Here is a 24,407-nt window from a genome sequence, read left to right as displayed (position 1 = left end):
CTCTTTTCAACAACTCCTAAGGACGCCTGAAGAAGGAATAGCACACATCTTAGTTTCTCAAATTCCGGTTCACAGGTAACCCAAGCTCTTGGTAGTTGCCATGGCTCCCGGCGCCCTGAGTCTGACGTCAGTCAGCTGCGCTGCCTGATGATGCGATCAGTTCCGGCGCCCTCTGAGGGCGGGGGAGCAGCGAGGAGGGAGAAACTTAGCTATTAGTGTGGCAGGGTCATGAAGAAGAGGCGGTGGTGGGAGAGAGGTGGCGGCGGCGGGGGCGCGAAACTGCGGTAGCCGCCCGCGGGGTGGCTTTGTGGGGAGGGCGTAGGTCCTAGCCCCCTCTCGGGCAGCGGCCGGGGCTCGGGGCTTAGCGCGGCCGTGGAGCCGCCTCCCCGGGCCCCCTGGCTCCGCCATGTTCCGCAGGGCACGCCTTAGCGTGAAGCCGAATGTCAGGCCTGGTGTAAGCGCCAGGGGCTCTACCGCTCCCAATCCCCAGCGCGGCCAGGAGTCTCCCAGGCCCCCGGAGCCTACGGCGGAGTCCGCTCCGAAGCCAGTGGAGCCCACAGATGTGCCCGCGGTGGATTCCGGGGCAGCGGAGCCCCAAGAAAAGGCTCCTAGGAGCAGGTAAGCGCTTGCAGAGGGAAAATGAAGCTGAGCAGATGAACATTATTAGAGGAGTACTCCCTTGCTTTCAGAGTCTGGATGAACCCACTCTAAACTGCAGTTTGTCCCTCTGACCTTTCGTCAGGATCTGTATGTCCTCGAGGAGACCTGGTCTTCCAGTTGGTGGTGATGGGAATCCAGTATAGCAATCTAAAGGGATTGAGAATTTAATTATCGTAGTTTTTAAGTTTTTTTGCAAGGAGAGTGGTTTAAAAAATTTTTTTTTTAAATACTTATTTTTAAAAAGGAGATCGCCAGTATTGCTTTTTTGTTTCTGCCGGTGTTGGTGATCGAACTCAGGGCCTCGCACATGCTAGGCAAGCGCTCTGCCACTGAGCTATGTTCCCAGATTGTTTTGCTTCTGCTGATTTGTGTCAAGGAAAGAAGTTTCGGTTGCTTGCTTTGGGTTTGAGGGGTGCACTTTCTCAAGAATCATGGCTTTAGCGTCGTGTACCGCATTTGGATTAAGGACTCTTTTACTTAATTTAACAATTTAAGTAGACTTTTCCTAGACAAAATTTATTCTGCTAAATAAGGATAATATTATCTTCTTTGGGGGCGTTATTTTGGAGATTAGAGATAACTACTTGCACAGCACAGGCCAGAATAGTTCCCCTGGAAAAGTTCTTAGTTTTGCTTTTTCGTTTTTTTTTTTGGTACCGGGGATAGAACTCGGCGGCACTCGATCACTGAGCCACATCCCCAGCCCTGTTTTGTGTCACCGAGTTGCCTAGTGCCTCACTTTTGCTGAGGCTGGCTTTGAACTCGCTATCCTCCTGATTGCAGGTGTGCCCAGGCACTGGCCAAAGTTCTTAGTTTTAAGAAAGGGTGACAGTGGAAAGTAATTAAATTAAAAACCTGCCAGGTTAATAAGGTGGTCTCTGTTTTTATATTGTATGTAGGAGGAAATAGTAAAAAACCAGCCCTGTTAAGTGCCAGTGAGTTGGTACAAATTTTGTTTATATTGTGACAAAAAGGTGAACATTTTCTTTTGTGGGAGCACAACTTACTCTAGTAAGCTGGTGCTAGTTATAGGGTGTTTATTTTGATAGTTCATTGATGCTCAGTTATTTCCAAGTTTTTTACATGAATCTGATTTAAAATTTCTCCTTAAAATGGAGATACAATACCTCTTACTGCTAAATTAATAAAGTTTTGAGAGATTTGATTAACAGTGTAGGAATGCATGATGATTAATAGTTTAATAAATTATTGTTATATGTCTCAGACTGTAGTCCTGAGACATTCATGCTCTAGAGTATTTAATTGATTTCTTAGAATTTAAATTAAGGAGTATATTTTGTTTTTGAACTGCATTTTTTTGTGTGTAGGCGTTTTTGCTAGTTGTAAAAATTGATAAGGTGTATATTCTGCCATTATGCATTCAACATAGTTGGGCAAAATGCAGATGATGCATATATCATTTCTATAAGGGCTGAGATAAGATTTTTGGGGGGAGTGGGCAGCGGTTGGTGCTGGGGATCCAACCCAGGTCCTTGAACATACTGGGCAGGCACTCTGCTACCAGTTACCTCTTCAGCCTGAGATAAGAATTTAAACTGGAAACTTTCTGGAAAGGTTATTCCATAGGCTAAGGCATTTTGCATTTTTATATAAAAACCAATTATAAAATATGAAAAAAGTTTTTTGTTTTTTTTCTTCTCTTATTTTGTGGTTGTGGGGATCAAGACCAGGGCCTCACATATGCTGGGGCAAGCACTCTTACCACTGAGCTACATCCCTGGCCCCTTTTTTCTTTTTAATATTAAGAAAATTAATTGTTACATAATAATTGTACATATTTATAGTGTACAGTGTGATGTTTCAGTATATGTATACAATGTGTAATGATCAGATCAGGGAAATTGGTGTATCCATCACTTCAAAAGTGTTTCTTTGTCTTTGGAACATTTCAAATTCTCTCTACTAGCTATTTTGAGATATAAAATTATTTGTTATTAACCCTACAATTGTATTATCACCTGACTGTGTTATAGTATATTAGAAGTTATTCATTCTATCCAACTTTCACCTTGTTCTTTTTTCTTGATTTGATTTGTTTTTAGGCCATTCTTGAATTATTTATGTCTTATCTGTACCATATCTAATATATATTTTGAAGTGACTGAATATTTCTGCTGTGTAAGTAGAGTTGTACCTGAAAAAGAATAAATGATTTCTGCTCCAAATAGCATTTGGTTTGAGTCTGGTGCAGTGGCATACACCTGTAATCCTAGCAGCTTAGGAGGCTGAGGCGGGAGGATTGCAAGTTCAAGGCCAGCTTCAGCAACTTAGCAAGGCAGTAAGAAACTTAATGAGATTCTGTCTCAAAAACATAAAAAGGACCAGAGATGTGGCTCAGTGGTTAAGCACCCCTGGGTTCAATCCCTGGTACAAAAAAAAAAAAAAAAAAGGAATTTGGTTTGGCTAATGAGGTTAAATGTATGTCTTCAAATACTGCAATACAAATATTTTATAAGTTTGAAGTTTTGTGTATTTGCTTTGACTGATCTCATGTTGATATAGTGCCAATAATTTAGACCAATTTAGGGAGATGTCAAAGTGATGTATAGACTGTATTTGAAAAGAAACCTCTCTGTCTGCCATGCACGAGGCCTTGGGTTCCATCCCAGCATCATATATAAAACAGAAACATAAAACAAAAAAGTTAAGTCTTAAAACCCTCAGTTATTCAAAGTAGGTTGATTAAGTTTGTTCTGTAAAAACTTAGGTTTTTGTTTGCTTTGAGGAAACTAGCATATAATTATGTTGTTTGTTGAGCTTAGGTACATAATATTTGAAAAGATTAACAGCATTCATTAGAATTTATATAAGTTAAAAAGATTTTAAACAAAACTTATAGTAATCAGCATAAATCTTAAGTCATTGGACATGCTAGTGTGAACCCAGGGTCTTGCACATTCTCTGCCACTGAATTGGAATTGTACCCCTAGACCCCCATTAATTCTTTTTTTTTAATAATGAGACTTTAGTGTTTTGGATTTTTATCAGACTAGGTTTTAAAACTAGGACATACGAAAGAAGATTCATGGTGTTCGTTTTTCTTTTCTTTCTTTCTCTCTCTCTCTCTCTCTTTTAAATTTCAACAGTGATGAGAAGAAGATTGGTGGTGAAAATAATGTTGAAGAATCCAGCAAATTGTCCTCCACCGTTTCACAGAGAAGAAAGCGAATATCAAGTACTTCTAGTTTGGTTAAGCCTAGTGTCAGTGTTCCTTCACAGTCTCATCCCTTATCTACAGTTAATCAAGATGCTCCACAGCCAAACCCCATTCCAACAAAAGAGAAACAGCCATGCTCAGATAGATACCGAATATATAAAGCCCAGAAACTGAGGGAAATGTTAAAAGAAGAATTGAGAAAAGAGAAGGTAAGGGAGGAAAATCCCAATTTCAATGGTGCTTGCTAGATTTCTGTTTTTAGGTTAGTATGGCATCATTTGGAAGAAAAATAAGCATCTGTAGTAAAACCAAAATAACATCCCTTATGCGTCTGTAGCAAAACCAAAATAACATCTCCTTTTGTTAATAGATGATTGAGAAGTCTGTTGAACTTCATAGTCAACTAATAAAAATTTTTATGTACTTCATTTAATTATGTTTTTAATTTTTTTTTCCATTTTTTATTGGTGCATTATAGTTGTATGTAATGATGGGATTTGTTATATATTTATATATGTACAATATAATTTGGCCAGTATCATTCCTCTTTGTTTTTAGTGAGGGCAACAAGTAAAAGTTTTATAAGAACATATATACATAGGCATATTTGTAAAATAAACCTTGAATCGGATTTTTCATATAAAGATATCCATGTGACATGCTGTATATTTATTTTTGTTAAGACAAAGGTATTTGAATTAAGATAAACATGGTTGAGCAATACGAATTGGTAATTTTTCTAAGTTAACTGTGTGGAAAGTTACAAATGGGAAATATTTGTGCAATGCATATAGTAGAGTCCATGTTCTTTATAATCTTGAAAACTGATTTTTTTTTTTCCCCTGGAAGGACATGGTAATAGTGGTGAAGCATGCTGGCTCTGGAGTTAGATACTTAGGCTTTGAGTCTTAGCTATGTGATGTTGGGCAGTTTAATTGATCTTTCTATGTCTATTTCCTCATCTGTAAAATAGGACCAATAATAGCATCTACCTCATTGAAGGATTGTGAACATTAAATGAATTAATACATGTGAAACATATTTAAACTTAAGTCTAGAAAATAGTAAGTGCTGGTGTAGTGGTGCATGCCTGTAATCCCAGCTATTTGGAAGGCCGAGGTGGGAGGATTGTGAGTTTGAGTCCAACCTGGGCATCACAGTGAGACCCCATCTTTAAAAAAAAAAATTCTGTTGAAAATATTAAGTGTCCACCAAATGTCAGCATTTTTTTTTTTTTGTCCCCTCTGTACTAGAGATTGAATCCAGGGCCTCATGCATGATAGATAGGCAAGCATTCTACTGCAAAGCTACACCCAGCTCCAGTGAGCAGGATTTTGTACATTGAACTTTCATCCAGTCCCAATCACTTTAGATTTTAAAAACTAAAAACTATTATGGGTAATGTGCTACAATTTTTTAATATTCAGCTCATAATTTTTTCCCTAAAATTAGATATAATCAGAATAGGAATAATATTAAAACTCTTGGAATGAATGTAATAGTGGTCCATATATTTGACTATAGTACATTTGAAATTCTTCTATATTTATAAAATAAAAGTGGATCTGTGTGTTTGTATATATAGAAACAATGGAAAAACAAATATGCTATAAATGAAAGTCAGAGGCCACCAGATCGTTCAAAAATGACTATGAGAGACTTCATATATTACCTGCCAGATAATAATCCAATGACGTAAGTAAAATTTATTTGTTTTAGTTTCTTTGTAGTGATTTAAGTACCACATTTAGAGTATAGTTTCTTGTTTTCTAAAAGCATGTTGAAAAAATTTGTAGCACATATGTTATACTGTGACTGAAGATTTATGATAACTATTAGTGATCTTTTTTTCTTTTTGAAGCACTGGAGCTTGAACTCTCGACTTCACACTTAAGCATCACTGAGCTACATCCCCAACCCTTTTTTTTGTTTGGAGACAGGGTCTTGGAAAAGTTGCCCACGTTGGCCTTGAACTTGATATCCTCCTGTGTCAGCCTTTAGAGTCACTGGGATTATAGTCCCATACCTCTTGCCTGTTTTATTTCTTCCCTCCCCTCCCCTCCCCTCATGCTGGGAAAAATCTATATAAAAAATCTGTATCTCAACCATAAGAGTAAAGATCCTGAAAGAAAGTTTTCTGATATACAAAAGAAAAGAAATCAAAGTAGTTGAAGTTAAATCTGAAAAATCTTTGAATGTATAAATAATGACAAAGAAGACACACTTCCCTTCCCCTCCCCTTTCCTTGTGTGGGGATTGAATCCAGGGCCTTGCTTGTATGAAAGCTTGTGCTCTACTGCTGAGCTATACCCCCAGCTGTGATTGCAATTAACTGTTTTCTGGGGATGGCAAATGATACTTTTTATCAATGATATGAAAAATAAGTTTCCTTTGTTATATTAATTAACAGGATGTAGTAAAACCAAGGTTGCAATTTCTCTTTATTATGTACTATAACCTAATCTAAAGGAGCTATCTAAGATTTTAAGCAGTACATTGTGATTAAATTCAATGGTAGTTTGATTAGCAAATCTTCCAAGAATAAAGCTTCAAAGTCTTGGTTGGGGTTGGGGACAGAAGTCTTCTAAATAAATCTGGTCATTGTTGTTGATAGTTTAGCTGATAGAGGTAGCATATTTTTTAGTAGGACCTTTTGGGGTTCACCAGGTGTTTGACCCAGTTGAAGGAAGGGCTGGAAACCTAGATTTTGAGTTGCTTGACATACACACAGTGACGACAAGCTATGTAGGTATTTTTATGTCTCGGGATTGGGAGCCTCCCTTTATTAAGGAATCAGGAATTACTAAGAGCATGAACCTAACAGATTATTTGTACTTGATTACAAATTTTTGACTGAAAAATTTTTTTCCTCCCTCCGTTCCTCCCTCCTTCCCTTTTCTTTCTTTCCCTTCTTTTCCCTTTCCTCTTTTCTGTGTTGAGGATTGAACCCAGGGATTTAAGCATACTAAATGCACACTGAGCTAAAACCCCAGCTGTGACTGAAAAATTGATTGTTAAACTGTGCCATTATTAATGAAGTACTATGGTTTATTATATCTTTGAAAAAACACATAGAAGTTAATTTTCTTCTTGCTTACAGATAGAATTGGCAAGGCAAATTCAGTCATTAAAAAGTATTGTTATTTGTGTTTAATAGTTCTTCACTAGAACAAGAAAAGAAAACTGAAAAGTCATTGACTCCCGTTCAGTCAAGAGAGTAAGTATTCCATCTTATTTTTTTTGAATGTATTCTATTATGGGAATATCTTTTCAAAAAAATGAAATGATTTTGAGGTCTGTGTCCAGATTTTTCTTTTCAGTCTTCTAATTAAATAAGCAGTTAATACAAAAATAGAGAAAGTTCTCTAAAGGAAAATTTTTTTTTTTTTAAAACTGAATAATCCTTACAATTTTTTTTAAAGAGAGAGTGGGAGAGAGAGAGAGAGAATTTTTTTTTTTTTTAATATTTATTTTTTAGTTCTCGGCGGACACAACATCTTTGTTTTGTATGTGGTGCTGAGGATCGAACCCGGGCAGCACGCATGCCAGGCGAGCGCACTACCGCTTGAGCCACATCACCAGCCCCAGGAAAATTTTTTTTAAAAAGAAATGATTGAACCCAGGGGCACTTTACTTCTGGGCTAAATCCCCAGCCCTTTTTTAATTTTTATTTTGAGATAGGGTCTCCCTAAGTTGCTTAGGGGTTTGCTAAATCGCTGAGGCTAGCCTTAAACTCGAAATCCTTCCACCTCCGCTTCCCGAGATGCTGGGATTATAGATGTGCATCACCGTGCCTGGCTCCAGCCCTTTTTGTTTTTTATTTTGAGATAGGGTCTTGCTGAGTTGCTTAGGACCTTGCTAAGTTGCTGAAGTTGGCCTTAAACTTGTGATACTCCTCCCTCAGCCTCCCTACGCTTGGCTTGACTGGATCTTTGTATTTATTTTTTGTGGTGCAGGGGATGGAACCCATGTGTGTTCTGGGCAGATGCTTTGCTACTCAACTACACTACTAGCCTTGTTTGAATTTTTAAAATAGACTCACCTATGAATAAAAGTAACTTTTATTTAAATGAGCTTGAAAATCCCACACTATTTGTGTAATGCATATATAACTGGTCAGTTATGCACATATAACTGACCAGTATTATGATGTTAAGTTAAAGCTGTTAGAATAAGAAAGCTTTTTTTTATTGTTGTTTTAGAAAAATAATTTTTGCATGATACAGAACTCAAAAGGAACAAAAGTGAATATTGTAAAAATTCTTCTACCTCTGATCAAGCCTAGCTTCTTTTTCTTTTAAACATCAAAGTTAGCATGCTATATACACTGTCCTGCAATAGGTTTAGTTTGAATTTTTTTTGTACCAGGGATTGAACTCAGGGGCACTTGACCATTGAGCCACATCCCCATCCCTATTTTGTATTTTATTTAGAGACAGGGTCTCACTGAGTTGCTTAGCGCCTTGCTTTTGCTGAGGCTAGCTTTGAACTAGTGATCTTCCTGTCTCAGCCTCCCAAGCTGCTAGGATTACAGGTGTGTGCCACCATGCCTGGCAATAGGTTTAGTTTTGATGCCACTAGATGTAGACTGTATAAGCACAAGCTCCCTATGCTTTTCACATTCAAAACTATCATGTTAGTTTATTCTGAAGAAATTCCACCAAAAGACCTTTTTAGGAAGTTATTGGTATTTTCTTTCTTTCTTTTTTTTTTTTTTTTGTGGGGCTGGGGATCAAACTCAAGGCCTAATCACATGTTATGCCAAGCACTCTGCTACTGAGCTACCTCCCAGCCCAAGTAGCTGTATATATTAAAGTGAAGGATTGTTGAAATTTAGCAGAAACATTAAAACAGTTTCAGAGCTATCACTTCAAGGGTTAAGTAAGCTTATTATTTTGCCTAGGATGCATAATGTTTTAAAGCACATTTCTGAAGCTTTAAAAATAGTTTATGCTTCACAGGTTTATAATTTATGTTGACTTCAATAAAACATATCCAACAGTGTAGTAGATTGGAAAGTGTGTGGAATTTGGATTCATTATTTGAAAAACTAAAAGTTAGAAGCAAGATAATCTGGTGTGCTATTGCACAGTAGGGTAGCTATAGATAACTAATAGTTATGTACTGTATATTTCAAAAAGCTTTAAGAAGGTTTCTTTTTTTGAGATAAGGTTTTGCCATGTTGCCCTGGCTGGCCTTGAACTCTTCATCCTTTTATCTGAGCCTCCTGAGTAGATGGGATTATAAGCATATGCCACCTACCACACTTGCCTAGAAGGATTTGAAATTTTTCAACATAAAGAAATGATAAATGTTTTTGTTTAACCTGATTTAGACCTTGCATATACACATATTGAAACATCATGTAGATGGTACCCCATTAATATGTACAATTATCATGTTTTTCTGTATCAGCTAAAATTAATATCTAATAAAAATATATACATACACATAGCTTTCTAAAAAAAGGGAAAAAAAAAAAGCCTATTTGGCTTTTTGTTCTATCCTTACTGTCCTTACTGTTGTGTAATCTAGAGCGTAACTTTTCTATTTTCTCTAAGGCTTAAGTGAGTATGAAAATACTAAAGAGTTAATTAAATGTTCTGGAACCAAGTGCTAAGTAACTGTAAGGATTATTATTGTTAATTCCATAATAACCGGATGGTTTGCGTTAATACTGTGTTGAAGTAGAAAAGATGAGCATTTATTTCTCTTTAATTAATCAATTAATGTATTTAATTTTGTTGCTGGAAATTAAACCCAGGGCCCTGGGCCTGCTAAGCGTGTGTGCTACTACTGAGTCACACTTCTGTCCCAGGAAATACTTCTCTAAGCTATGTGAATTAACTTATCTTTACATTTAGTAGGCAGGAAAATAAGAGCACGCTTGATGTTGAAGATAATGAAGAAATGCAAGAAGAGACAGATGATGGGCCATTGCTGGTTCCTCGAGTAAAAGTGGCAGAGGATGGTTCTATTATTTTGGATGAAGAAAGGTAAGTTAAAGAGATTTGTTGTGGTTTCACCAGAAAAAGCATGCTTTATTTAAGGAGAGGGATCCTGTTTCTGAATCTGTCATTATCACTTATACCGCAGTGTTTATACTTATATCCTGAATGCTATATTCAGAAAAGTGGGTTACATTAATTCAAAACTTGTAGCTTTTTTGGTTTGTTTCTTTTGTTTTGAGAGGAGGGCCTTCTAAATTGCTCAGGTTGACCTCAAACTCGGAATCCTCCTGCCCCAGCTTGCTCAGTAGCTGGGATTATAGGCATGTGCACCCTGCCCAGTTCATTTTTAGCAATTTTTATGTGTTTTGTATGAGATGATACTGTTGTTCTGTCATACATTAGTCTTAACACCATTGTTTTACTAACCTTACTGGTAATTGAGCTGAGCTGCTAAACTAATTATATGCTGTTCTCCACTGAGAATAGAATTATCTAGAATTAACTTAATCTTGAAGTCAGTATTCAAGTTTTCATGTAATTAATTAATACCATATTCTGGTATACGATGATAAATAATGGATATACAATGAGACAGGTTTGACATTTTAGGAGTTTTGTTAAGGTGAGATTTTGTTTACTCTCCACTTTCACAGTTATAAAATTAAATTTCTCAGTTTGGCATTGCAGAATTCAGTTTTCTTTCTGAAGTTTACTTTTTAAAGAGGATGTGCTATATTAATAAGTTAGTAAATACGAAAAAATGAAAAGTTTCTTGCCTAATTAATAAAAATAATTTTTTTTTCCCTCTCCCCGTTACTGGGAATTTAACCCAGATACCTTCTACCACTGAGCTCTTTTTAAATTTTTTATTGTTTTTGGTACTGGGGATTGAATGCAGTATATCTACCACTGAGCTATGTTCCCAGTCCTTTTTATTTTTGAAACAGGGTCTTGCTTAGTTGTGTAGGGCTTTGTTAAGTTGCTGAGGCTGACTGAACTTGCATCTTCCTGTTTCAGTTTCCCAAATAGCTGAAATTATAGGCATGCATTATTACTTTTGGTTTAGTAAAAAATTTTATAGCATTTAAATTTGGGTGGTGTGATGGTGTTTGTAATCCCAGCAACTCTGGAAACTAAGGCAGGAGGATCACAAGTTTGAACCAACCTCAGTAACTTAGTGAGACCCTGTCTCAAAAAATAAAAAGGCCCAGCCATGCTCCGAGGCGCATGCTTGTAATCCCAGCATCTCAGGAGGCTGAGACAGGAGGATCGTGAATTCAAAGCCAGCTTCAGCAATGGTGAGTCACTAACCAACTCAGTGAGACCCTGTCTCGAAATAAAATACAAAATAGGGCTGGGGATGTGCCTCAGTGGTTGAGTGCCCCTGAGTTCAATCCCCAGTACCAAAAAAAAAAAAAAAAAAAAAGTAAAAAAGGCCCAGCAGCTTGGGAGGCTGAGTCAGGAGGATCAAAACCAGCCTCAGCAAATTAGTGAGGCCCTAATCAACTCAGCGAGACCCTGTCTAAATAAAATACAAAATAGGGCTGGGGATGTGGCTCAGTGGTTGAGTGCCTCTGAGTTCAATACTGGGTACCCTCTGAAAAAAATTTTAAAAAAATAAAAAGGACCAGAGTGTGCATGTGTGAATATGTAACAACAAATCCCATCACTATGTATAGCTATAATGCACCAGTGAAAAAGTGTGGGGGAAAAATGGCTGGAAATGTAGCTCAGTAGTAAAGCATCCCAGATTTAATCCCCACTACTTTAAAAAAAAACAAACCAAAAGAAAACCCCAACCAAAAAACACCAATAATAAAACTATGATGATGATGGGGCCAGGGTATCGGCTCAGTGGTAGAGCACTTGCCCAGCATGTGTGAGGCCTTGGGTTCCATCCCTGACATCATATAAAAATAAACAGATAAAATAAAGGTATTTTATCCATCTACAAGTAAAAAATACTAATAATAGTAAAAAAGAAAAAAGGAGTGGATTCTCTAAAAACAACAACAACAACAACAACAACAACTATGCTGATGAAACATGAATGTAATAGTGCTAGTAATAATAGTAATAATTTTGTTTGCTTTTTTCCATTAGTTTGTGATGGTGAGTTTACTGGTTGATAAAGAGTTAAAAATGTATTTAACTGCTTTGTTTGCACGCATGTAAAATATAAAATGCTTATATTTATCAATATTCTCATAATGCCTAGCATAATTAATATGTATAGCCTATAAGAGGCATACAGAAGGCAACAAAAAATATTTTTTAGGTGCCTCAAAAATACTGAGCCACATCCCCAGCCCTTTTTATTTTTTTCTTTTGAGATATTGTCTTGCTAAATTGCTTAGGGCATTGCTAAGTTGCTGAAGCTAGTTTTTAACTGATGATCCTCCTGCCTCAGCCTCCCAAGCCATTGGGATTACAGGTGTGTGACCCTATAGCTGGCCTTTTATTTTTTTCCTTCTCTGATACTGGAGATTGAATCCAGGGTTACTCTGCCATGGGATATATCCCTAATTATTTTATATTGGAATAGGATCTCACTAAATTGCTGGCCTCGAAGTAGTGATCCTTTTACTTTAGGTTACTGAGTTGTTGGAATTACAGGTGTATGCTACCATGCCTAGCTTAGTTGCCCCAAAGTTATTTTCTCAATTTTATATTATTACTGTGGATTTTGGAAACAGATCGGTACTTATTTATATTTCTTGGTAATCACATTGTAAATAACAATTCGTTAGTAAGTATGTATGTCTGAATATCTATGTATTTCAAATACATATTATTGTCATTTTTGTTCAAATGCATAGTATACTTCTAAAGTATAGCTGTTTAAATCTCATCTACTATTTGTCTTTTTACTTGTTTTTATTTTGGCTCTGTTTAAAAATGTGTTTCTTTCAGTTTAACTGTAGAAGTTTTAAGGACAAAAGGCCCCTGTGTTGTTGAGGAAAATGATCCTATATTTGAGCGTGGTTCTACAACTACATATTCCAGCTTTAGAAAAAATTATTATTCTAAGCCATGGTCCAATAAAGGTAACAAATTTTCATTAAAAATTGTTTAAGTAAGTTACTTGAAATAAACTATATTTCTGGCTTAAATCAAATCTCTCTCTTTTTTTTTTGTATTTTTTTTTTAAATTTTTTATTGTTGGTTGTTCAAAACATTACAAATTTCTTGACATATCATATTCAAATCTCTCTTAAGCTAAGTGAAATGTAAACTACCATGTTGTTTTCTGTCCAGCAAATTTTATTGACACCTCCCACCTGCTCCTACTGTGGAACTATATCCCTGGGTTTGTTTTTTTTTAAAATGTTTATTTTTGAGTTGTAGTTGGACACAATACCTTTATTTCACTTATTTATTTTCATGTGGTGCTGAGGATTGAACCCAGGGTCTCGCACATGCGAGGTGAGTGCTCTACCGCTAAGCCACAATCCCAACCCTTCCTGGTTTTAAATTAGAAATCTTTTGAAGAATTAGTTCTTTGGTCATTTTGTCTGATATCTTCCTGTGTCAAATTCTACTACAAAGAAATACCATTTAAATGGAAAAAAAATCAACATTTCTAATGGTCATGATATTCTACTTAAGATAATTTATCTAGTAAAGATTCTATTTTTTTTCCCCCTCCTGTGTGCTAGGGAGTTGAACCAAGGACTTCATGCATGCTAGGCATGCTACCACTGAACTATATCCCCAGCCCCCTAAAGTTATTATAGATAAAAATTAGGCTGTTAAAGTATATAGTACCTATTGCATGGTGATGCTTATTATTTACTTTTTATTATATAAACAATAGAGTTTTGGGAAGAAATTCAATCAAGACAGAAGGATATAGAGCAGAAGGAAAGAGTCTTTACTTCCTTTCTCTGACTACCCTATTCCTATTCTCCTGAGGTGACTTGTATCAAGTTTCTCATGTTTTTTTTTTTTTTTTTTTAGCTACTTTTTTATGTAGACTTAGGACATCTTAGTTGCACACATACCCGTTTCTGGCTATGACTGACAGTTTTCTTCAAGGTGTTTTGAATGAGACCAGAGAACAATGTCTTATTAAAAAATTCTGTCTGGGTGCAGTGGAGCATGACTATACTCCCAGAGACTTGGGAAGCTGAAATGGGAGGATTGCAAATTCAAGGCCAGCCTCAGCAACCTAGCAAGGCCCTAAGCAACTTAGGGAGACCCTGTCCTCAAAATAAAAAATAAGGGCTGGAGTTGTAGCTCAGTGGTAGAACATTTGCTTAGCATGTGTGACGAACTGGGTTTGAGCCTCAGTACCACAAAAAAATAAATAAAGTCAGTGTAAAATAAAATAAAAAAGGCTGGGAATGTGGCTCAGTGTTAAAGCACCCATGGATTCAAGCCTCTGTGCCAAAAAAAAAAAAAAAAAAAAAAAATTCTGGCTGGTTTGGTATGAGCATAAAAATTTCTTATTCTATCCCCCCCTTTTAATGTTTCAAGATATTTGTTTAGATATTCCATGACTCTTTTTTCAATAAGAAAGTACTGTGGAATTTATTTTTAACTCATAATATGTGCTATGTAAGATTTCTTTCCTCTGAAAATACTTTTTAATGATTCTCTATCTAATTTTTACAGAAACAGATATGTTCTTTTTAGCCATTAGCATGGTAGGAACTGACTTTTCCATGATTGGACAACTGTTTCCTCACAGAGCAAGGATAGAAATTAAGGTAAAGTAAATTCATAATATTTGTTGATTAGAAAAACTCAAAAGTTGCTAAATTTTTTTTAACTTTGGTTTTATTCATAATTCTTGATTTTTCACAGTGATGTTTATGTTACATTTTCCCTTTATCGCCTGAGAAGTAAAGCAATATTTCTCAATTCTATCATTGGTAAAATCTTTTTTAGTATTACTCTACTTAATTTGATCAAGTCTCTCATGTATTTGATCAAGTTTCTCATGGACTTGAGGGTGTACTAGTAAAGTTACTGAAATTAAGAGTTGGACAGTGAATGAAAAGAGAAGATAAATATATAAGAACACCGTTTTTGGGGGTAATGGAGGGGATTTAATTTAATGCCTTGTGCATACTGGGCAAGAGCTCTACTATTGAGCTCTATCCCTATCCTTAAGAGTAGCCTTTGGAACACAAAATATATTACTAAATTTTCTAGGACAGCATAAAGAAAAGAATGGCATTGTTAGCAGTAGCAGTGATGTCAATTATAGCTGTAACATTCCTGGGAGGACTTTTTCTTCATACATGTTTCCTGAATTGGAGAGCCTCTGCATGCTATTACTCTGTTGCTGTAGTACATTACCCAGTCATGGTCTTTGGCCTTCATTTCCCACCTTATCATATTCATTACATTAATAAAAAATTGCCAATAGGGGAAAGATCATTTTTCCCTCTAGAACCAGATTAGACATTGATTGGTTGCCTGGGCACATTATGTAAGGTGCATTGTACAGTATGATGAAATATTCTTCCTCACTACATTACTGCATTTCTTCAAGAGATCAGAAACTGCTTATTCTGGTTTTTTTTTGTATCAGAAATTGAAGCCAGTGGTGCTTAACCACCGAGCCATATATCCACCCCGTTTTATTCTTTATTTTGAGACAGGATCTTAGTAGGTTGCTTATGACCTTGCTAAATTGCTAAGGCTGACTTTGAACTTGTAATCCTCCTGTCTCAGCCTCCCAAGTCCCTGGGATTACAGGCATGTGCCACCATGCCCAGCTCATTTTGAGATTTTTTTCTAATTTTGTTCATGAGAAGAATATTGGTTAATGGTTTGTATTTTTTTTTGGTTTGTTTCCTTTTTTTCTGAAATGCTGGGGATTGAATTCAGGGCCTTCTACATGCTGAGTGTGTGCTCTACTTCTGAGTCATATCTCTAGCCCTTATAATTTTTTTTACATATATTTTTTAGTTGTAGTTGAACACAATACTTTATTTATTTATTTACTTGCTTACTTATTTATGTGGTGCTGAGGATCGAACCCAGGGCTTCACCTGTGCTAGGCGAGCACTCTATTGCTGAGCCACAACCCCATTCCCCCTTGTAATTTTTTTTAAATGTCTTTGTCTTATTTTGGTATAAGGATTATAGAAAATGTGTTGGAAAATGTTCCCTTGTCTGTTTTCTGAAATAATTTAAGATTAATATTATTTCTCCTTTAATGTTTGATAGAATTCACTAGTAAAATCATCTAATCAGGTGATTTTCTTTGGAGGAAGACTTTAGATTATAAATTCAATTTTTAAAGTATCATTTAGGGCATTCCGATTTTCAGTTTCAACTGGGCACAATGGCATGTGCCTGTCTTCCCATATTTAGGAGACTGAGGCAGGAGAATTGATTTTGCCTAGGAATTTACAATTAGACCCTATCCTTAAAAAAAAGAAAAGTTTCAATTTCTTGTAACAGTTTTAATGCTACAGGCATCAGATTTCATGCTATCTCATTACTTATTTATCTTTATTTTTCCTTTTAGTACTGGGGATTGAACCCAGAGTCACTTAATCACTGAGCCATATCCTCAGCCCTTTTTTATTTTTTATTTTAAGATAAGATCTTGCTAAGTTTCTTAGGGCTTTGCTAAGTTGCCAGGGCTGGCTTTGAACTTGAAATCCTTGGTTAAGCCTCTTGAGCTGCTGGGATTACAGGTGTGCACCACTAGGCCTGGCTCATTATCATTTTAATGTTTGTAGGATCTATGGTAATAACCTTGTTTGAGAGTTTGTTTTCTCTCCCTCCTCCCCCTTATCCATATACAAGTCTTTGCAATCAGTCAATTTGTGTTAATGTCAGGGTTAACTTTTTCTTTCCTTTGATGGTACTGGGGTTTGAAACTTGGATTTCCAACATGTGAGGCAAGTGCTCTGCCACTGAGCTATATCCTGGCTTTTTTTTTTTGTTACCAGGAATTTAACTCCAGGGCACTCAACCACTGAGCCACATCCCCAGCCCTATTTTGTATTTTATTTAGAGACAGGGTCTCACTGAATTGCTAAGTGCCTCACTTTTGTTGAGGCTGGCTTTGAACTCATGATCCTGCTGCCTCAGCTTCCCATGCTACTGGGATTATAGGCATGCATCACCATGCCCAGCTTCTATCTCAGTTTTTAAATTCCTTTTTTCTATTTTCTTTTGGGTTAATCAAATCTATTTTATCTGTTATATCATTTTTCTCTTTTTACTTTATACTTCACAGATAATAACCTTTTTTTGTACAAGGTATTGAATTCAGGAGTGCTTGGTCACTGAGCTAGAATCCCAACCCTTTTTATTTTTTATTTTTGAAACAGGGTTTTAAGGCTCACCTTAACTTGCCATCCTTCTGTCTCAGCCTCAGCCTCCTGAGTCTCTGGGATTACTAGTGTGTGCTACCATGCCCAACAACTTTTTTATTTTTTTTTTTAATTAGAGCATTATAGTTATACATAGTAGTTGAGTTCATTCTGACAAAAAATTGTACATACATAGAATTTGTTTTTAGTTCCTGTTCTCTTTCTTCTCCTGTTCCCTCCCCCTATCCTCCTTCCTGTAGTCTACAGGTCTTCCTTTTGCTTATCTATTTTATTTAGTTTTGATTGGTTCTTTCTTCTTAAATATAAGGGTGAAATTCCCTTGGTATATGTGCACATAGTACTATTTTTTAAAGTTCCTTCCACATTTCCTCCCCCTTCCCCTCACTTCTCCCTCCCTCTTTCCTTCTTCTACTCTACTGATCATCCTTAAATCTTTAGGATATTTGATCTTCCTCTCCTTCATTCTCTTCTTTTGCTCTAGCTTCCACATATGATAGAAACATTTGATTCTTGATTTTCTGAGGTTGGCTTACACAAATAATAACCACTTGCTGGGTGCTGTAGCACATACCTCTAATCCTAGTTATTTTGGAGGCTGAAGCAGGGGTTTACAAGTTTGAGACTATCCTGGATAACTTAGTGAGACCCTATCTCAAAGTAAAATAATAATTAAAAAAAAGGACTGGAATATAGCTCAGTGATAAAGCCTTCTTGCCTTTAATCTCCAGTACCAAAAAACAAAAACAAAAAACCCTCTCACGAATGTACTTTTATTTGTTGCCAATCCCTGTGCTATGATCTTTAAAGTCCTTTTTTTACTTCTACATGCCTTATAAACCCCATCTTATAATGAATTTAATGATTCTACAGTATACTTTTTGTTGGGTATGTTGAACCCTAATGCTTTAGGAGTCTACAATAAGAGGATTGCAACTGGCTTGCTTGGGCAGGTTAGCAGGACCCTGTCTCAAAATAAAAAAGGACCGAGGATGTACTCAGTGTTAATAGAGCACTTGCCTGGCATGTGTGAGGTCCTGGCTTCCATTCCTAGTACTGCCAAAAAAAAGGGAATCTTTAGTTTTTAAGAAATTTGAATAGAAAAACAAAGTTAGTCTTCAGTATATTGAGTACATATTTACCTTTCCTAGTGCTTTTTTTTTTCTTTGTTTTGGTATTAGGGATTAAACCCAGGGGTACTTGACCACTTAGCTATATCCCCAGCCCTTTGTATTTTGAGTTTCTGAGGGCCTCACTAAATTTCAGAGGCTGGCTGTGAATTTGTAATCCGCTTGTCACAACCTCCCTAGTTGCTGGGTTACAATCATGTTCCTGCCCGGCTCTGGTGATTTTCATTTTTTCCTGTAGTTCTGAATGAGTACGCTGCCTTTTTTTTTTTTTTTTTTTTTTTTTTTAATATTTCTAGTTGTAGCTGGACACAATACCTTTATTTTCTTTCTTTATTTTTCATGTGGTGCTGAGGATTGAACCCAGTACCTCACACATGCTAAGCAAGTGCTCTACCACTGAGCTACAACCCCAGCCCAGTACTCTGCTATTGAAAAAATTTCTCTGCTTTCAGTTACCAAAATGTTCTTATTTCAACCCTGTTGGTTTTTGTCTTGTGGGTTTTTTTTTTGTGTGTGTGATGCTAGGGATAAAAGCCTGAGTCTTGAGCATTCTAGATAAGCACTCTGCCCTGAGCTATATTCTAAGCCCTGCCTCAGCGTCCTCTTCCTCCTCTCTTTCTCCTCTTCCTCCTTACTATTATTATTACTGTTATTTTGCTATTGGGGATTTAACCCAGGGTCACTCAGCTCCTGATCCATATCCCTAATTCTTTTATTTTTTAATTTGAGAAATAACAATAAGGAGGAGGAGCAGGATCAGAAACTTAGTATAAACCTTTCATCCTCATTTTAAAAAAGTGAACTTTAACTTGCCTTTTAGTGAAGGCATATTCAATTAGTAGAGAATAGTATGTTATTCATAACAGTTTTATTTTAATGTTTGCTAATTTTAAAAATAACCTTTACTCATTTAATGGGTGAAAATTACTATAAGTTTTGTTTCTCTTAACAGAATAAATTTAAACGTGAAGAAAAGACAAATGGATGGAGAATAGACAAAGCATTTCGTAAGTATTTCTGACCTCTTTTACAAAATATCATTTGAAGAGGCTAAAAAATAATCCTCTTTGGCTGTAGGTATAATCAAAATTACTCTTAAGATTTCATCTCACTCCTGTCAGAATGGCAATCATCAAGAATATAAGCAACAATAAATGTTGGTGAGGGCTGGGATTGTGGCTTAGCGGTTGAGTGCTTGCCTAGCACATAGGAGGCCCTGGGTTCGATCCTCAGCACCCCATAAAAATAAATAAATAAATATATTAAAAAAAAATGTTGGTGAGGATGTGGTGAAAAAGGTACACTCATACATTGCTGGTGGGATTGCAGATTGGTGCAACCACTATGGAAAGCAGTGTGAAGATTCCTTAGAAAACTGGGAATGGAACCACCATTTGACCCAGCTATCCCACTTCTTGGTTTATACCCAAAGGACTTAAAATCAGCATTCTATAGTGATGAAGCTATATCAATGTTTATAGCAGCTCAATTCACAATAGCTAGAACCAACCTAGGTGTCCCTCAATAGATGAATAGATAAAGAAGATGTGGTGTATATACTCAATGGAATATTACTCAGCTTTAAAGAAGAGTGAAATTATGGCATTTGCCAGTAAATGGTTAGATTTGGAGAATATCATGCTAAATGAAATAAGCCAATCTCACAAAACCAAAAGCTGAATGTTTTCTCTAATATGCAGATGCTAATTCACAATAGGGTGGGGACACTAAGGAAGAATAGTTATTACCTTAGATTAGGTAAAGGGAAGTGATGGGAGGGGAGAGGAGAGGATGTGAGGATAGGAAAAATAGTAGAATGAAACAGATATTATTACTGTATGTATATATGTGACTGCAACCAATACGATTCTGCAACGTGTACACTCAGAAAAATGAGAAATTATATCCCATCTATGTATGATAAATCCAAGTGCATAAATGCATTCTAATGTCATGCATAATTAATTAAAACAAATTAAAACATCAATTTATAGCTGGGCTTGTTGGCACAAGCCTGTAATCCCAGAGGTTTGGGAATCTGAGGCAGGAAGATTGTGAGTTTAAAGCCAGCCTCAGCAAAAGCAAGGTGCTAAGCAACTCAGTGAGACCCTGTCTCTAAATTTAAAAAATTCAAAATAGGGCAGGGGATGTGGCTCAGTGGTTGAGTGCCCCTGAGTTCAATCCCTGGTTACCTTCCCCGCCCTCCCAAAAATGTCAATTTATAGCTGGGCATGGTGGCACATGCCTGTAATCCCAGTGGCTGGGGCGGCGAATGAAGGGGGGCTGAGGCAGGAGGATGGCAAGTTTGAGGCCAGTCTCAGCAACTGAGCAAGGCTCTAAGCCACTTAGTGAGACCTGTCTCAAAATTAGCAATAAAAGAATTGGGGATGTGGCTCAGTGGTTAGATGCTACTGGGTTCAGTTTCTGATGTCCAAAAAAAAAAAAAGAACCAGACATGTTTACACATAGTTAAAAGTGTAGTTCAAATTTTGACAAATAATATGTATGTAATCACCACCCCAAACATGTATGGACCTTTTTTTTTTTTTTTAAGATGGAACTTTTTATTGCTTAACAAGGTCAGTTGGTTCCCTTTCAATCAATTAAATTCTGTCCTCTTGACCCCAAGTAACCACTCTTCATTTGAATCACCATGGGTTAGTTTAGAATGTTCCAGAATATTTTATTCATGGAATCCTATAGTATGTACTGTTTTGTGCTTGGTTTCTTTTACTCCCTGTTTTTGAAATTAACTCATTTTGTTGCTTATATCACTAATTCTTTTTTTTTTAATTTTTAAACTAATAGTTTTTTCCTTTCTACATGGTCTGTTATGTACTTGTTTATCCATTATTTTGCTGGTAAATAAACTTGCTTTTGCTAATGTGCTATTTTAAAAACCAGAAATTCTTCTTCTTTTTTTAAAAAAATAAATACTTGAAGGTTCTTTTCCATTTTTTTTTTTTAAACAGAGGAAAAGCGTCCTTTTGACTTCGATTTTTTTGCTCATTTGCTTCAGAAAGTTCTTGCTGAGGAAGAGAAAAGAAAACAAAAATCCAGTAAAAGTCAGAATTTAAAGGAGAAGAAATCCTCCAAACCACGGAAAAATGTAAAAGGTATTAATTTTATAAGAAAGTGTTCAGTTTTACTTATTAATAATGAACTTTCAATATTGTCTCTCAGGAATTGAGAATTTAGGTACAGCTCAGGTAGTTGAGATCATGAGGGAATCCAATTGGACAGACTTAGTTTTTCTTTACTCAGCCAGTTGAGTGGGTCAAAACAGCAGTTCCTTATAAAATTTTATAATTGTCATGATTGGGCTACTTGACATCATTCTGGCAGTTAACAAATTTTTCTGGTTAATCAAAGAGCATCAGAGATTTTTAAGTGTCATGTTCTGTGTTTGGTTATTTATTATTATTGTTCTGTAAAACAAATATGTTGTAAAATTATAATATTTAAAAGGTGGAACTCAGGGCTGGGGTTGTGTCCCAGTGTAGAGCATTTGCCTGGAATGTGTGAGGCCCTGGGTTTGCTCCTTAGCATCATAAATAAATAAATAAAGGTTAATTGACAACTAAAAATATATATATATATATAAAAAAAAGGTAGAACTCTAAATTTTTGGGGTTGTGACTATCTTGTATTCTTTGAGCATAGTTTAATTTCTGAAGGTTGACAGTGACTTGTACCAGGAAGAAAATTGCATTTGTGTGGGTATTTCTATTTTTAGGCTTTTATTTTATTAAACCTTTCAACTCTGGACTCTTAAGAATGATGTTCAGCTATAATCACATAATTTAAAGAAGCTTGAAACACATCCCAGGCCCCTTTCCATTGTTTTAATCACTGAAAAACAGCCCCAAAGATCCTACATTCCTATGCTTTCAGAATTTAAGATGGGGCAGAGGTAGGATTCAAGGTAGAATTGTGAGAGCCTGTGGTGGAGGTCTGCAAGACCACCACCACATTTTGTTATTGGTTAGGAGGACTAACAGTTTTCAGCACCCTATGTCTGGCATATACCAAAATTCCAGACTACCAAAAGGAAGAGAGTTCATCATAAACCATGTTATTTGTACAAACAGTTTAGGAACAGCAAGCCACTCTTATCAATTAGAGTAATAGAAACCTTTCCCAGACCATCATCCCGGACATGGTCCAATAGCCAACTCCTAAGCAGACCTTTCAGAAGATGACAGTGAAACCTGTTGTATTAACTCTTCTCTGTACAAAGCCAATCTAGAATTTCTTTTTCTAGAGTATGGTACCTCTATCTTTGATAACTGAAGTTACTTTATTCTTCTGGTAGCACTAAGATTGAATGCAAGGTCTTGTGCATGCTAGGCAAGTGCTCTACCACTGAGGCATACCCTCAAGACTTTGTTTTTTTTTTAAAGTTCATTTTGAGACAGGGTCTTGCTTAGTTTCCCAGGCTGATCTTTGAATTTGTGATCTCCTCCTGCCTCAGTCTCCTGAGTAGCTGGGGTTACAGGTGTATGCCACTGTGCCCAGCTCATATTTCATTTATTAGCCAAAGAAATGTTTTTAAACTTACTATATTTAGCTTTAGGAGATTAAGATGTATTAATTCTTCTTTGATTTTCATGTAAATAGCACGCATAACTCACTATGTCTTATTTAATGTAAGAATTTTAAAGATACATTATTATAACTCAAAATTTAGAAATTTGTGGTTATTTTGACTGAATAAATCAAGTGAATCAATCAAGTGTTTTTTCTCAATTTTGAAATCTTCTTTTCACTTTTTTTTTCTTTTTTTACAGTCTGGGTTTTTTTTTTTTTGGTACCAGAGAATTAACCCAGAGGCGCTTTACCACTGAGCCATATCTCCCACTCTTTTTTTTTTTTTTTTTAAATATTTATTTTTTAGTTTTAGGTGGACACAATATCTTTATTTTATTTTTATGTGGTGCTGAGAATCGAACCCAGTGCCTCACACATGCTAGGTGAGCACGCTGCCACTTGAGCCATATCCCCAGCCCCTCTCCCACTCTTTTTCTTTTTTTGAGACAGTGTCTTGCTAAATTGCTTAGGGCCTTGCTAAGTTGTTGAAGCTGGCTTTGAATTTGCAATTATTCTGCCTCAACCTTCCGAGTCTGTGGGATTATAGGCATACACCACCATGCCTGGTTTATTTTCACTTTTTAAAAAATGTAAGTGAATGAAATTGAATTTTATTATATTTTGGGATTGGATATTTTTAAAGAAAATATCTGATCAACCATGGTTTTGAAGTTAAATTTGCTCTTGGGTTGGGTGTCTGTTTTGTGCTGCTGTAACAGAATACCTGAGTCTGAGTAATTCATAGAGAACCGAAATTTATTTCTCATAGCTCAAGAGGCTGAGAAGCTCAAGATCAAGGCACCTGTCATCTGGCAAGGGCCTTCTTGCTCCTTCATCACATGGTAGAAGGTCAAAGAAAGAAAGCAAGAGGGGAATGAACTTGGCTCCTCTCAATACTGGTTATTAATTTTTCTGTGAGGACAGCACTCTTGGTCTAATCTCCTCATAAAGATGCCAACTCATGAATTGTTACAGTGACAATTAAATTTCAACTTGAGTTTTTTGAGGATATTCAAACCAAACATACTATTTTCATGGTGATCTCTATTATTTTTTCATTTTAATCTTTTGAAATAATTAAAAAATAATTCATGTTTTCACATATTTTATACAGTTGACTATTAATATGTCTACTGCATAAAATTGCTAGTAGGCAGGGCACTAGCAATTATTTTCAAATATTTGTTAAAAATATTTTTCTTTGAATTGGGGGTAGTGGCACACTCCTGTATCTCAGTGGCTTGGGAGACTGAGACAGGAGGATTGCAAGTTCAAAGCCAGTTCTAGCAATTTAGTAAGGCCCTAAGCAACTTTTATCTCAAAAAAAAAAAAAAAAGTGTGCATGTGGGGGACCTTGTGTTATTTACACACAGACACACACACACACACACACACACATATGCACACATATTTGTTGTTGTTTGTTGAAAAACAGAGAAAAAGGAAAAAATATGTGGAGGATTGGTCTCACAAAAATCAAAGTAATATCAGCTATAGAGTATAGGAAAGTGATCTGGAAGAGGGAGGGGAGGAGGGAAAGAGAAAATACTGGGTAATGATATTGGCCAAATTATATTTTTATATTGTGTGTGTATGA

General features: G+C 36.2%; 1 protein-coding gene across 8 annotated transcripts in view; it reads left to right on the top strand.

Annotated features, from left to right (window-relative positions):
- Nucleotides 1-275: 275 nt before the first annotated feature.
- Nucleotides 276-24,407, top strand: part of Bdp1 (B double prime 1, subunit of RNA polymerase III transcription initiation factor IIIB) — a 94,479-nt gene continuing 70,347 nt past the window's right edge. For 3 of the 8 annotated variants that reach the window (XM_046427422.2, XM_046427430.2, XM_046427411.2), the window contains exons 1-9: nt 276-618; nt 3,768-4,047; nt 5,424-5,533; nt 6,996-7,055; nt 9,703-9,834; nt 12,703-12,836; nt 14,407-14,501; nt 19,173-19,227; nt 21,193-21,336. In XM_046427422.2, coding sequence (XP_046283378.1) covers nt 407-618; nt 3,768-4,047; nt 5,424-5,533; nt 6,996-7,055; nt 9,703-9,834; nt 12,703-12,836; nt 14,407-14,501; nt 19,173-19,227; nt 21,193-21,336 — 1,222 coding nt within the window. In that variant the 5' untranslated portion in view covers nt 276-406. Of the gene's footprint in view, nt 619-3,767; nt 4,048-5,423; nt 5,534-6,995; nt 7,056-9,702; nt 9,835-12,702; nt 12,837-14,406; nt 14,502-19,172; nt 19,228-21,192; nt 21,337-24,407 lie in introns of those variants that run through there. The other 5 variants (XM_046427417.2, XM_058574211.1, XM_058574210.1 and 2 more) reach the window with 5 other exon arrangements.

Source organism: Marmota monax, unplaced genomic scaffold (assembly GCF_021218885.2).
Source record: "Marmota monax isolate L192 unplaced genomic scaffold, Marmota_monax_Labrador192_F-V1.1 WCK01_AAM20220418_F8-fsc00018, whole genome shotgun sequence".
Classification (NCBI taxonomy): domain Eukaryota; kingdom Metazoa; phylum Chordata; class Mammalia; order Rodentia; family Sciuridae; genus Marmota; species Marmota monax.
This window is presented reverse-complemented; position numbering and strand designations above follow the sequence as displayed.